The sequence below is a fragment of the Schistocerca piceifrons genome, chromosome 4 (genome assembly GCF_021461385.2).
Source record: "Schistocerca piceifrons isolate TAMUIC-IGC-003096 chromosome 4, iqSchPice1.1, whole genome shotgun sequence".
Taxonomy (NCBI): domain Eukaryota; kingdom Metazoa; phylum Arthropoda; class Insecta; order Orthoptera; family Acrididae; genus Schistocerca; species Schistocerca piceifrons.
In genome coordinates, this window is record NC_060141.1 from 669,439,276 (window position 1) to 669,453,649 (window position 14,374).

Below are 14,374 nucleotides of genomic sequence, written 5' to 3' on the forward strand. Positions count from 1 at the left end.
AAAAAGTGGTCCAACTAAAACATTCATATTTCTTTACGTACCACACGAATATGTAATAAAAAATATGGGTTCCTATTTTTAAAAAAAACGCAGTTGATATACATTTTACCTATGGCAGCGCCATCTAGCGGGCCAACCATAGCGCCATATGGTTTCCCCCTTCAAGCTAGACTAGTTCCGTTCTTTGTAGTTTTTTCGTTTGATGCTTATTTCGCGAGATATTTGGCCAGATCACTATAAATAGGTCACCCTGTATAACAGGGAGAAAAATGGCCGTGGGGATATGTACGGGTGAACAGACATGCAACTGTTGAGCAACTAACCGCCCAGGTAACCCAAGAGATTACCAACAATGTCTCCTCAATGAGTGTTGAGCGAACGTTGCTGCGGATGGGTCTCTGCAGCATCCGCCTGGTCGATGTACCAATGCTGACTCCTGTTCACCGGCGACCAAGACTGGGTATTGCACGCCACTACCGCAGTTTGACGTCTCCTAACTGGCGGCAGGTGGCCTTTTCAGAGGAATCACATTTAATGCTGTGTCGGACTGATTTCCTTTGGCCTGTGCGGCCATGCAACAATCTTTGGAAGCGTCTAGGTCGGAGGAGGAAGCAGTACGGTCTGGGGAATGCTTGAGTGGCTTTCCATGGATGAGCTCGTTATCCTGGAAGGCACAATAGATCAAGTATCCATCTATCCTTGGGTACCATTTCAACGCCAACCCGCACTCTTTTCTCCTCGACACGATGCCATTTACCAGTAGGATAACGCAACGTGTCACAGCTCGCACTGTACGTACGTGGTTCCGTGAGCAGCAGGATGAGTTTACCGATCTCCCCTCTTTTCTTCTTGAGCTGTCTACTACCATGGAAGTTATTCTCTGATGTCTTAACAAAATTCCTGTCATAGTATCTCTTCTTATTGACATTGTTTCCCATATGTTCCCTACTTCGCCAGTTGTGCGGAGAAGCTCCACATTCCTTACCTTACCAGTAAACCTAATTTTTCGACGTTCTGCTATAGCACCAAAACTCAGACGCTTCGATTCTCTTCTGTTCTAGTTTTCTCAAAGTCCCTGATTCACTACCGTACAATGCTATGCTCCAAAGGTAAGTCGCAGAAGTTTATTCCTCAAATTAAGGTCTGTGTCTTGCTTCTTTTTTGCCAGGAATGCCCTCTTTATCTGTGCACGTTTGCTTTTTGCGTCTGCCATGCTTCGTGCGTCATGGGTTAGTTTTATTCCAAGGAAACGGCATCCGTTAACTTGGTCTACTTTGTGATCGCCAATTGCGATATTATCCTTCTCGTCATTGTCACATCTGCTACTTCTCATTACTTTCGTCTTTCTTCGGTTAACTCTCAATCCATGTTCTGTACTCTTTAGATTAACCATTCCGTTCAACAGACACTGTGGCTCTTCTCCACTTTCAGTGACGAAGGCCATACAGCAACGAACTGATTTTCTTTCAGACTGAATTTTAATCCTACTTTTGAACCTCTCTTTTATTCCAGCCATTGCTTCTTCTATGGATCTGTACAGCAATACACTACATCCTTATCTTACATCCTTTTTAAACCGAAAAATTTATTCTTGGTTTTTGGCTCTGATTGTTCTCTCTTGGAACTTGTACATATTGAATATTCGAATACCATGCACCATTTTACATAGTAGAACGCTTTTACCAATTCCTGAAATCATATGAAAGTGTCTTGATTATTCTCCAGTCTTGCTTCGATTATCAACCGTAACATCAGGCCTGCGTCTCTAGTGCATTTATCTTTCCTAAATGCAAAGTGACCTTCATGTAACATATTTTCTTTTCCATTCTTCCGTGTATTATTCTACTCAGTGACTGGATGCTCGAGCTGTTAAGCTGATGGTACGGTAGTTCTAGCATGTAAAATCTCGTACTATCATCGAAATGATGTGGACCAAATTTTTCCGAAAGCCTGATAGTAAGTAGCCAGTCTCACAGATTCCACACACCAACTCGAATAGCCACTTAGTTGTCACTTCTCTCCCCAGTTACTGTAGACATTCCAGTAGGATGTTATGTATCCCGTCTGCCTTATTTGATCTGAAGTACTTCGTACTCTTTTCAATTCTGACGCTAATAATGGACCTTCCATATCTACGCCAATTTCTTCTCCTGTCATATCACACAACTCCACCAGATATTGTTTTGACTTTACTGTATACTAAGTCAATCACTCCGACGATCATTTCTTTTCCGATTACCTGGCGTTTTTCCTGTAGCCTTTTCGCCCAGGCTCCCCTCCAGTTACTGTTTGTTTATTCTTAAGTGATTTATAATGCTGTAATATTGTCTTTCATTCAACATTATTGTGCTTCGTTTTTTCGACGATCTATTCATGCATTTCTCATGTCACCCAGACTTCTTCGCAGTTACTTTTCTTCCACCTGCGATTGTCCGTCCAACATCTGTGGCTGCTCTTTTTGGAGATGTTCACTCTTCTTCTAACGAACTGCATGCTACATTTTAGCATAGTATCGACATCTGTAGCGAGCGCCAAACGTGTCTCATAATTCCCCGGGCGCTTCTGCATCCCACTTAGTTCCACTCTGATTCTCCCGCGACGATTCTCGCAAACCTCAGTCTACCCTTCGTCATTGCTAAATTCTGATCTGAGTCTGCATCTGCAGTCCAATGTCGGATTCCCGAATCTACGTCCGATCATGATGTAATCTAGATGGAATCTTTCCACATCTTACGGCCTTTCCAGGTATACCTCCTCCCGCTGTGATTTGTAAACAAATTTTGCACCGTTAGCAACTGAAAATTATTGCGGAACTCCATTAGTATTTCTCCCCTCTCATTGCTACTATCAGACCCATTTTCTCCCTTCTACTCATTCCTCTAGAATAGAATTACAATCCTCCATAATTATTAGACTTTCGTCTCCCTTAACGTAGTTAATTACTTGTTCGTTATCTTCACACACATCTTGCATCTCTGTATCATCTCTTGAGACGTCGGTATATATATCTGAACTATTGCTGTCAGTGTTAGAATGCTGTTGAATCTGGTGAGAAAAAACCTATCTCTTAACTGTTCACAGTAACTCACTCTCTCCCCTACCCTCCTATATTCACCTTTATTCGTCTTAACAGAAATCCTTATCTTCCTTCCATTTCACTTCACTAGCCTGACCATTTATAGCGTCAGCCTTAGCATTTCCACTTCAAATTTCCTAGCTTTCCTACCACATGAAAACTTCTGAAATTACGCTCCCCGACTTGTAGAACTTTACCATTTCGTTGGTTATTCTATTTTTTTTTTTTTCTCATGGTCACCTACCCCTTGGCTGACTGCTCCCGGAGACCCAAGAGGGGGGACTAAACAGGAATGTGAGACCTGAGTTTCTCCCAGTGTATACAATTTTCAAATAACTGGCGGGAATGCAACCAGGTTACAGCGTCGACAACCACCGATATTTCAGCAGAAGCACATTCTATCATTTTCAGGGCAAAATAGCCCCATTACAAACCGAAGATGACTGACGTTGGAAGTTATAGAGAGTGAAATTAATAATCAACGGATGAGGTAGCATAAAATCTGTCCCTCTGTTTTTTGGAAAGGGGGAGAGCAGAATTGGATTCCATGCTTAATTTAAACAAAAAACATCATCTCTATTTATAAGTTTACTTGCTAATTTAATTCTTACAGCTTCTTTAATAACACAACCCAACAGCTGGAAGCGCACGCCGAAATCTCCGTGTTGTTATATTGCGTAGGATGACCGTTACCAAGACAATTTTGTAGAATGGCAGATTTACTCGGCTGTACGCAAGCGTGTGTGCCGCTTATGCTCAGTACACCCGTCCTCCACAATCCTGATATTCTGACCCATATATGGCATGCCGCAACTGCAAGGAATCGGGTAGACACCCAGCTTACTTAAATCAAGACCATTCTTTATGTAACCTAAATGATCCCTGATCATAGATGTTGGTGGAAAAAGCCATTTCACATCATACTTTCGCAAAACACGACCGATCCTGTTCGAAAAGCTCCCTTTGTAAAGGCAAAACATTGTAGTTTTTGGCATCACCTCGGTATTACGTATCATCACTCACCTGGTAGACACTTGGTTCATAGCACAACGCACGTACGATCTGTCTGACTAAAGGTAACTTCGAGGAGGGCTAACTTAGCTGACAAAATCTCAGGGTATGAGATGACATGGGCTCTGTGAACCAAGGTAGCAAGCACTCCTTCATGTTGAGCTGGATGCTGATAGCTATCGCTCTGCAGATACACGTCAGTGTGAGTAGGCTTCCTATAAACTGCGTGTGCCAATGTACCCCCCAACTTCCTCTCGACAAGTACAGCAAGGAAGGAAAGACAGCCATTCGTTTGTACGTCCACCATGAAACAACGACTGTTTCAATCCACCCAAATATTTGTGGTGTCTGTTTGCTAACAGAAAATGGAGAAAACGAAAAAATTGCTACTGCAATCGACAATAAGAGTTGAAAAATTACGATAGTTAAATCGGAAAACGTAATCTACAAATGAAAAGAAATATGATGGCTTATAACAGATCCAAATTTGATTCTGAATGAAATCTAACATCTGTCTCCTGACATCGCTCCCAGTACGTTCGTCTTGACAAAGCGTTGTCTCTTAATATGGTTCCCAGATGCACAATCTGTAATTATGCACCACACATTTTCCCTTCTATATAATAATCACTTTCTAAGATTGAGTTGTAGTGTTAAGAACCACACAGTGCAGTCACATTAATGTGACTTCCGCCTATGTTCGACGTCAACATGCCACTCACAGACGGCTGGTGGCATAACTAGCAGTGGATGGTATATTATAATGGTCCACTGAATTCTTCCGGGGTTATCAGCCGAGCGGTGGCGTTGTCTTGTCACAACGTTTCGATGAGTTTCGTACATATCATCTTCTGGCCAAGTGTCGGGATGCTGTGCTCTGCATACCCATACAGCCGCTTGGCCATCGTCCGCTACTATAGGCCGACCAATCGCGTTCCTGCGGAAGGGGGTACCGCGACGGTGTGGGGGGGGGGGGGGGAAGGGAAGAGGGCGACACGGCCCGGCGTCGAGACCCGGTGGCTATCCAATCTGTCTGCGGACGCTTTTGCTTTCAGATCGGAGCGTTCCTGACGAATTTTGTTAATTGTGGGATCCCATGCTGCACTGAGCTGAAAACCGCTATACCTGTTTACTAAGTGGTTGTGCAGACGTATCTCCACTGTCTATCAAGATCGAGTCCCAGAAACCGCACACACCTACAGTCTTCAGGGGAGAGCCGGGCGGAATGCAGTGGTAAGGTTCTAATTGCACTACAAAGCGCCAAGAAAACATTATTGTCAATAACACATTTATTAGGAAGAAATACAGGATTACCTTCGATAGTGCTGTACCACAACTGTGCCACAGCACTAGCGCTTCGTCAGCAGCAGACTACCTCTGCGTGATCGACTCGCAGTAACGCCAGGAGCGTCAGGTGTCAAGGTGCCAGCTGTTTCGTCATGGGGATGGAGAGGGAGGGGGGGGGGGGAAGGTCATGGTCTGGCGACCTCCAGCTCTGCGTATGGATTTCCAAACAGCTCGTGTGGACGCTAAAGATTTACACTCAGGAGTTAGGCTCCAGGCCCACTGAAGTGTTCACTGGATCATAGAGGGCGGCTCCCCGTTTAGGAAACAGGAGCCAGCAGCATCGCCGTCAGCGTCACGAATCTCGAAGGCAGACAACGGACAGCGTCCAGGTCATGCAAGTCAAGCCTCCAGGAGGCGTGTACAGTGATGGCGACTTCTGCACCCCATCAGTGTCGCCCCGGAAGTAGGCAGTGCAGCTGCCAGCAGCAGCACCCTTCCAGCTTAATTCGTTTCTTCATAGCCGATCGAAAACACCTAGGCGTGCTAAGGGTCGAACTCATAGCCTTGCCTCTCACTGGATGGCTGCAACTGACCCAGGGACTGAGACTACGCATTGGGCATTCGGCAATCAGCAATCACCACTAAGAAATCAGCAACGGAATTCGTTTAGAATGGGTTTATTTATGACGACACTTCCTGCTCGCTCCTGCGCCGGTGGGGATGGCTATGACGTGAAGTTTCCTGGTTTCCTCTCGCTGTCAGCTTTGCTAGTGACTTCAGACTTTCGCAACTTCACCCTTCTGACGCTCTGGTCTGCTCTCTCTGCACCAGAATACTTACAGTTGCGTTGTATCTAGCCTTTCTTACAGTTGCGTTGTATCTAGCCTTTATTATGTAACTCTGCTTTATTACTAGTATGTTAGTATCTCTCAGCTTCCTTGATGAATTAATGCTTTGCTCGGGTACTTAAGGGAAGACCTGATGGTACCCGCCCAATCGGAAGACGCAGAAAGCGATAGTAGGATGAGCTACAGAAAGACCTTTGCCAGCTAGGAGTCCCTGACAAATGGACCCAAAGTGCACAACATTGCCATCTATGGAGGAGCATAGAGAGGTCGACTCATGATCTACAGGGCCCTCGATCGCTGATTTCATGATGATAAGTGATCGTGTCTCTCTGCTGGTCATTTCATACAGGCGGTTCGGCCTCAGGGAGCAGCCAAGCTAGAACTTGCACGAAGTTTTAGTGCCTGCGGGGGATACTATCATGGCTCATAATAAAGCTACTTCCTTCAGAAAATTCGTCTTGAAGTTTTAGTTTGGAGTACCCGTAATAGGCCTAAACTAATCCTACATATTTTGCACCAGGAGTTACACATTATACAACTTTAACTAATCTTCCATTACCATACAGCTAATTTACATCACATTCAACGTAGGACTTCACAGAAGTCGTACATTACACACTAAAATTATTATTCATATTCTTATAAGTTCATCAATTGGTTTACACATAATTTCTTTACTGTGTCTGAGCTCTATATACAAACCAACTAACGTGTATTTGATGCATAAGTAAACTTGAGCGGTGCACTGACTTTTGTTTAAAGTAGAAGCAGATTACACAAATCCCAATTAGATCCACTACAGTGCTAGAGACGTCACGCTTGCAGTCGTTTTACTACAATGTTGTCTATCGCAGTATTCCTGCATGTGCTGGAACATTTGTTCGGCTGTAATTCTCCCTTTCTGCATTGCTACTAGTTCGTCTAGTGAGCGTAGAGTGTTTTTATTCCAGGATTATTTAGGAAGGTAAGTTTCAGGAGCTTCAACTCGCTGCTGTTGACCTCACGTTGGAGCTACCATAGACAGTAGGGTGCTGTTGTTCTAGTTGTGTGGGTATGGCACCAGACATATATGACTCTGCCACTGACAATCAGTTGCTCACATCTGTTGTAGGATCCAGTTCCAGATTCCTACAGTCGTCTGGAAAGAGCCGGGCGGGATGCTATGGTGAGGTCCTAATTATGCTCGAGAGCGCTAAGGAAACACTGTTGTCAATAATACATTTACTAGGCAGAAATACAGCATTGACATGAAGGTATTCTGGGTATGGTGCCGTGCCATAATGTGTCAAACTACTACTGCTGGAGAAAAACCAACATTTCGGCCACAGTTGCAGCGGCCTTCATCTGAGACCCAGAAGATGGTCGCTGCAACAGTGGTCGAAACGTTGGTTTTTCTCCAACAGCAGTAGTTTTATACATTATGACGCAGTACCATACCCAGAAAACTTTTATGTCGACTGACTCCGGCCGCAGAAGGCTACGCAATTATAAAAATACAGGATTGTCTTTCAAAGTACGAGGCCGATACCCAGTGGTCGGACTTGCGCCTCTTCAGCGGCAGAATGCTGGAGTACCGTCAACTGGCAGTACTGCCAGTAGAGATACGCGTCAAGTGGCAAGTGGTTCGTCATAGGCGGCCGTCGACCACGGAATCTGGCTGCTTCCAGCTATGTATATCGATCTACAAAGTGCTGTCGTGGATGTAGAAGATCTGCACCCAGGAGCTACGCTCGAGGTCCACCTGAACTATTCACTGCTTCAAAGGTGGTGGCTCTCATGCCCTGTTTAAGAAACAGGAGCCAGCGGCATGGCTGTCGCCTCAGGAATCGCATAAGCAACAGAAATGCTCCCTCACTCTCGAACGCCTTTGACGGACAGCGTCCAGGTAACACAGTTCAAGCCCCCGGCAGGTCTTCAGAGTGATGGTGGCTTCTGTGGTCCATCAGTGTCGCGCTGGAAGTGGGATTGCAGCTGGCAGCAGCAGCAGCCCTCCAGCCAGTTCCACACACGACAAAGGCAGCTAGGTGTGCCAAGGGTCGACCTCCATAGTCTCCCCCGACTCTCGATTGCTGAAACTGACAAAAGTGCTGAGAATACGGACTGGACAGATGGCAATGAGCAGTTAGCAACGACATTTCTTAAGAAGGGTGAGGCAATTATTTAGGCCCTTCCCATGCTCTCTGTGACAGTGGGGATGGTTGTGGCATCATGTATCCTGGTTTTTCCTCGCTTTCATCTATGCTAGTAACTTCAGACTTTGGCAACTTCACCTTTCAGAGGCTTATCACCTGAGTAGTTAAGGCTCCGTTATACCTACCCTTTCTTTTGAAACTCTGCTTTGCCACTTGCATGACGGTATCTCTCAGCTTCCATGAGGATATTACTTTTCGTTCGTAGATTTGGATGGTTGGTAATTCTCCCATTGTGTGAAAGATTCCATGTTTCAACTCGCTCAGCGTTTGCTCGTAGACGGCTGTCTACTGGTCGTTAACAGAGGTGGTCCGCCTTCTGCGAGCTGCCAACTTAGAACTTGAACCAATTTTTTATATCCGCCTGGGACGGTATCCTTATGTGTAATAATATAAAGTGTATCGAGGGGACGGGGGAAACAGTGCAGTCTCGTTGCCGAACAGAGGAAACGAAGTAATTTACGTGACTGCCAAAAGGTTATCGTCTATGGCTTCTTGGGCCAACAGTAGAAGCATTTCCTAAAAGGCTAAGTCTGTAAACAGTATTAGTGCCGCCGCACTGTCCAAAACTAGAGTCGGGACAAAGGTGGTCCATCATGGGCCAGGAATGACACGTGTGAACGACTTCTGCGGAGATGTGTGCAGTCGAACAGACGTGCAATGGCCCTAATAAACCAAGGAACTACCAGCTGTGTCTCCTCAAAGATCATTTAGCAAAACGGTGCTGTGTATGGGCTTCTGCATCAGACGCCTCGACCATACACTCATGCTGATTGCTGTTCATTGGCAGAAAAGGCTGCAGTTTACACTTCAGTACCGCAGCTGGACGTCCGCTGAGTGGTGATAATTGGCTTCTTCCGATGAATAACGTTTTACGCTCCATCGGACAGATGGGGCACCTTGCAACAATCGTCAGAAGTGTCCAGGGCGGAGGAGGAAACTTTATAGCCCGAGGAATGCTTCCTTGGCATTCCATGAGTGATATCGCTACTCTGGAAGGCACAATGAATCAAGACAATCATGCATCTATCCTTGGGGACCATAAAGATCCATACATGAAGTTCGGTTTTCCTGTGCAGGAAGGCATCAACAGCAGGACAATCCGATGCGTTACACAGCTCGAAAAATACATGCGTGGTACTAAGACCACCAGGATGAGTTTACAGTATTCCCTTCGCCAGCAAACTCTTGGATTTGGATGCAGTCGAGAATCTATGGAACCATTTAGATCGCGCTCTTCGCACCACGATTCCTCCACCGAGAAACCTAGCGCTTCTGGCCACAGCACTGGAGTCGGCATAGATCCTCATCCCTGTCGGAGGCTCCAGCACGTCTCGCAGTGGTCCGCGGTGCAAAGGTGGCCGTATTAATGCGACTGGGCAATGTGTATCGCAGTGCTTGCTTTGCCAATTTTGTAAGCCATCACGTCTCAGAATCAGTTCTTTCGTAGAGTACATGAAGAAGTGCTATCATGGGGTTCTGTCTTTCCTGCATCTCTCGCAGATTTCTTACAGAATGTAATATGTGTCCCCTGATTCCTTCTTATACCCAAACTCGTAGGGAACGGCGACCTCGAGTGATCCATAATGAGTTCTCCATTTACCTGCATCAATACACACTGCTAATATCGTGCCACATTTTATAAATTTATAAATTGCTGTATTTAACATGTTACTTACAACTTATTGGGCCATAAGATCGGTGCACTGTCCGATGAAGGTACATGTTCCCAATTTACTGCAGACGCAGCTCTGATGCGGTGCGGCTAAGAGGTACATCACAGTGTTTAATTGAAGTGGAGCAATAGCTGAAGACAAAAAACTGTAATACGGAGGACAGTGCGACGCTTATGGGTAGAATATCTAAACTGCACACTGAATCACTGTCAGATACTGGCGTTACATAATGCAAATGCAGTTTCACATAAAGCTGCAGTGAAATGATGCCAACAGGTGACTGAAGTGAATTCAAGATCAAGGAACACGTGATTTACATCTTCCCACCAAGCTGAAAGATCATTTCGGAAAAGAGATTTTCCTATGGTGAGGACATTGACGAAGTGGTTCTCCAGTAGCTCCGTGACCAAGAAGCGTATGTTTTCTCACCAAGGAACAAAACTATTGATAGAATATTATAACCGCTGTCTGTCGGGACTTGGGGTGTTGGTTAAAGATAGTGTCGTACATCTGTGGTACTTGTCATATGTAGCCCGGCATTCAGTGATAGTCACTTGGCTTGCTACAATAATGTCTGATGTTGTTCCAATCTCGTCACACGTTGCAAAGGCTGGAACATTTTGTTCTATTTTTGACCTGAACATAGCTGCTCTAAAATCGGATTATTACTTTTTGGCAATGTAATTTTACGGTTTATCAAAATTTCATTCTGATAAAGACCTGATAGCAGGTGTTGAAATCTGGGTCAATGTACCAAACAGTAATTTGCAACAAGTCGGCTCTGTAATCCTGTGTTGAAACTAGTACACGGTTGCTGAGTAACATCCACGTTTGAAACTGGAATAATGTCTAACTAATTTTAGATGTACTCTCGTGTACTGACTTCATATCCATATTACTGATGGAAATATTTTTACGTACATTGTGCACCTCAATGCGTATATTTTATATAATACACAGAATGAAAATAGAGGAATTGTAAGAAGAATGTTATTTTTTGTTTCACTTAAATAGTATGTTTAACGCTTAAACAGCATGTTTCATTTTGTTCTTGTGTATTGTTATTTACAAGGAAATATCCAAGTGTCTGTAGATAATCTTGATGAAACTTGGTAGGCGTCATAAGGGGGCAAAGTAGTGCAATAGGTATCCTTTACTGTTTGTGCTCAATTTCACTTTTAAGGGATACAACACACCATTACACGTTTAAGGGGTAAAACACATCCCAAAAGGTAATTTTTCATTTTAGGTTTAGAGGGAATGTCTTCGCAACGATGATACAAAAGAAATGTTATTCATATAAAAGTTCATGCGTAATTAACTTTTTTGAAAACTGTACAATCCACTTTTGTAAAAATTTGTAATTTTGCGAAATACACCACCAACATTAATTACTTTTCCAAAAACGGTATTTCAGAAACCAGCTTCTTATTCAGGGACACATGTGGCTAGAAAACTTGTTATAATTATGTTGTAACAAAGTTTTTCATTTCTAAACCTAAAATGCCAAATTACCATTTGGGGTGCGTTTTATCCCTTACAGGTGAAACTGCAATATAACAGAAAACAAATATTGCACTATTTTCTCTCTTCTATACAGAAACACACACACGAATACATCAGTTATAATAATTTCGTGTAGACAGTTACGAAAACGCACACGATATACAGAGTGTGTGTTTTTGTAGCTGTCTACGTGAAATTATTATAACTGAGAAAATATATTCCACCAAATAACATGTGTATTGATTTCTATTTCTAGAATGTCTCATCACAATTTGTTGTTTGTCCAGTGACACAAGAGATGTGGAAGTGATGATAACCTGGAGAGAAAGAAGCAGACATCTTAGGACATGGAGTCGTACTCACATCGGGCACCTGTTGTGTCTTGCACCTTCCTAGGCGCCACCATCGCGAATACACAACAACATTTATCGCTGCACTACCTCTGGTACCAGTGTAACTTCCAATACTTGATTCCTATACGTCAAAAGGACGCCATGTTGGTTGAAGCATTATTATATTTCAATGCTAGTTATACACTTACTGAGTAAGATATAAATACCACTTTTTGTAAAAAATCCTAAAAACAGTTCCAATAATTAGAAATATGAAATATCAAGCATATTAATGTTAATTAAATAGTTATAGCTTCAATAAAGGAGAACATAAAGAAGAAATGTGGAGTACAGTTTAATAGAACTGATGAATATAGTTATAGCAGGATATAGCATAATTACATGCAATGAAGCAGCAGATTATATAATTGTAATGCAAATTTTAATTGTTACTCTACAAATGTTGGAGCATAAGTAGTGTCAATTTTTTCTGTTGCGAAATGAAAGCAGTTAAACAATGAATAGAAAATGTATGAAAACGTATGTTTTATCCATAATAATTTCAGTAAATAAAACTGTCACCTATCACGAAAGAAATTATTTACCATATTTCGAGCACTGCCATCTAGAACGGCTAATTTCAAACCAACGTTTATCGGGAAGACTCAGTGTAACCGTATGAAATAAGACTATAATAATACCTACAAATATTTACCTAGCCATTCCTACATTACTAGTATTGTAATTCTGCTTCTTTTGATCATCTGATGGCTTTACAAGACCGTAAATGACAGCATCATCTGCAAACAGGGATTGTTGCTTCGTTTTCTCACTTGATAAGGGCACATGACACTTTTCTTCATATAGAATTTTACGCATTTCATTTTCACCAGTTGACTCCGTCGCAATTTTTTATGTTTTCAAAATACTAATACTGTATGTTACAGGAGGGAAAATAGCTTTTAGCTCTTATAATAAATTTAAATAATTATCTAAATTTTTTTCTTCCCATGCTACAACGATTTTCTCACCTATTATAATTATTGCAAATGTCGTCTAATTCTCCCAGTCTTTTATGTATCACAGTATTCTCTAAGCACAACGTTGAGAATTTCGAGATAAACGCCAATTCAGCCGAAGTAACGCCCACCTGGACAGCGTCTCCATGGGCGAAGCATAATCTCCATACATCTTTGGACGCCAATAGTCACTATGCAACGTCGCCTACGCAACACCGTCCTACAGCATTGTCTTTGACAACGTCCCCACGGGAAAAGCGTACTGTACAAACTTCTTAGGACTCCAATAGGCACGATAAAATGTCGCCTAAACAACATCGTGCCACATCGTGATCTTTGACAAGCAACGGCCAACACATCGCTATTCCCATGGAAACGGTGTCGCAGTGAGGAACCAACAAGCACCACCAGCTACTGTTCAACGTTACAAACTTAAGCTTTCTATGTCCCCCTTCTGGGTTAACACACGCTGTTTCTTGCGGTCTAACGTTACCTACACATTTATACGTCTTAATCTTAAGTCTCTATTCTTACATCTCTTTGCTTATTGGAGGGACTGCAGCTGGTTGTCGGGTCGTTCCGTTGCTGATATGGTCGAGCACCAAAACGCCTAACGATCTTCTCAGTATCCACATACGCCAGTCCACTAAGTCGGACTGCAATGAATTTAAATTGAATTAATGCTTCTCTCAAAGAAGGACAGCTTATTTTGTCGAGGACTCAGTGCAAAAACATTTATATCATTTTAGTGGTTTCTTTGTGAAGAGTATGCAACTCAGAGCCAGTTGCCAACAAATATATTATAAAATACCATAGTAATGTGAAAACGTATCATTTATTGGCCAAACGTTTTTGAAATATTTGCGTAAATCCAGTCGGGATGAGGTAACATGCGGCTGTAGTAAAAATACGTCCGTACATTGCAGAAATCTTATAGTGTGGGAGAGTCTGTCTAAATATGCCCATGAATTTCTGATTCAGCATGAGACACAGCAAGCAGCCATTGTCACAATTGAGTAAATACTTAGGATAGAATAAAAGCTAAAATTTGTGTATTTTACCACATGGCATTACAAACAAATATCTATGTAAGTTTCCGAAAGAGAAAGAGTTTCTGCTCCCATTCACGACCAGTCCACAAGACACAGCTAATGTTGATCAATCAAAATTAAGACTGCATGTTAATAGATATACGAATGTCTTTACATCAGTGTTACACAGTATTGTAGGTAAGAAAACATGATGAAAACGTTTTACGCAAAGATGACATGAACTGAGAGTAAAAATTATACTATTTTCGTGCAAATATCTGTCAAAATACAGCTAAAAAAGTAAAAGCTTCCTTAACTACTGTCTAAAATAATCATAAAACATAATATTATTTCCTACAAATATTTCCAGGTCGGGCAGCTATTCGAAAGAAAAGTGAA

The 14,374-nt window shown here is 42.7% G+C and overlaps 1 protein-coding gene across 3 annotated transcripts in view; it reads left to right on the plus strand.

The window, feature by feature from the left end:
- The window catches only part of LOC124795247 (nephrin-like), a 120,870-nt gene extending 108,122 nt beyond the window's left edge, over positions 1 to 12,748 (plus strand). For 2 of the 3 annotated variants that reach the window (XM_047259182.1, XM_047259183.1), the window contains exons 9-10: positions 1,062 to 1,109; positions 11,881 to 12,748. In XM_047259182.1, coding sequence (XP_047115138.1) covers positions 1,062 to 1,079 — 18 coding nt within the window. In that variant the 3' untranslated portion in view covers positions 1,080 to 1,109; positions 11,881 to 12,748. The remainder of the gene's footprint in view (positions 1 to 1,061; positions 1,110 to 11,880) is intronic. The other variant, XM_047259184.1, reaches the window with a different exon arrangement.
- The last annotated feature ends 1,626 nt before the right edge of the window (positions 12,749 to 14,374 follow it).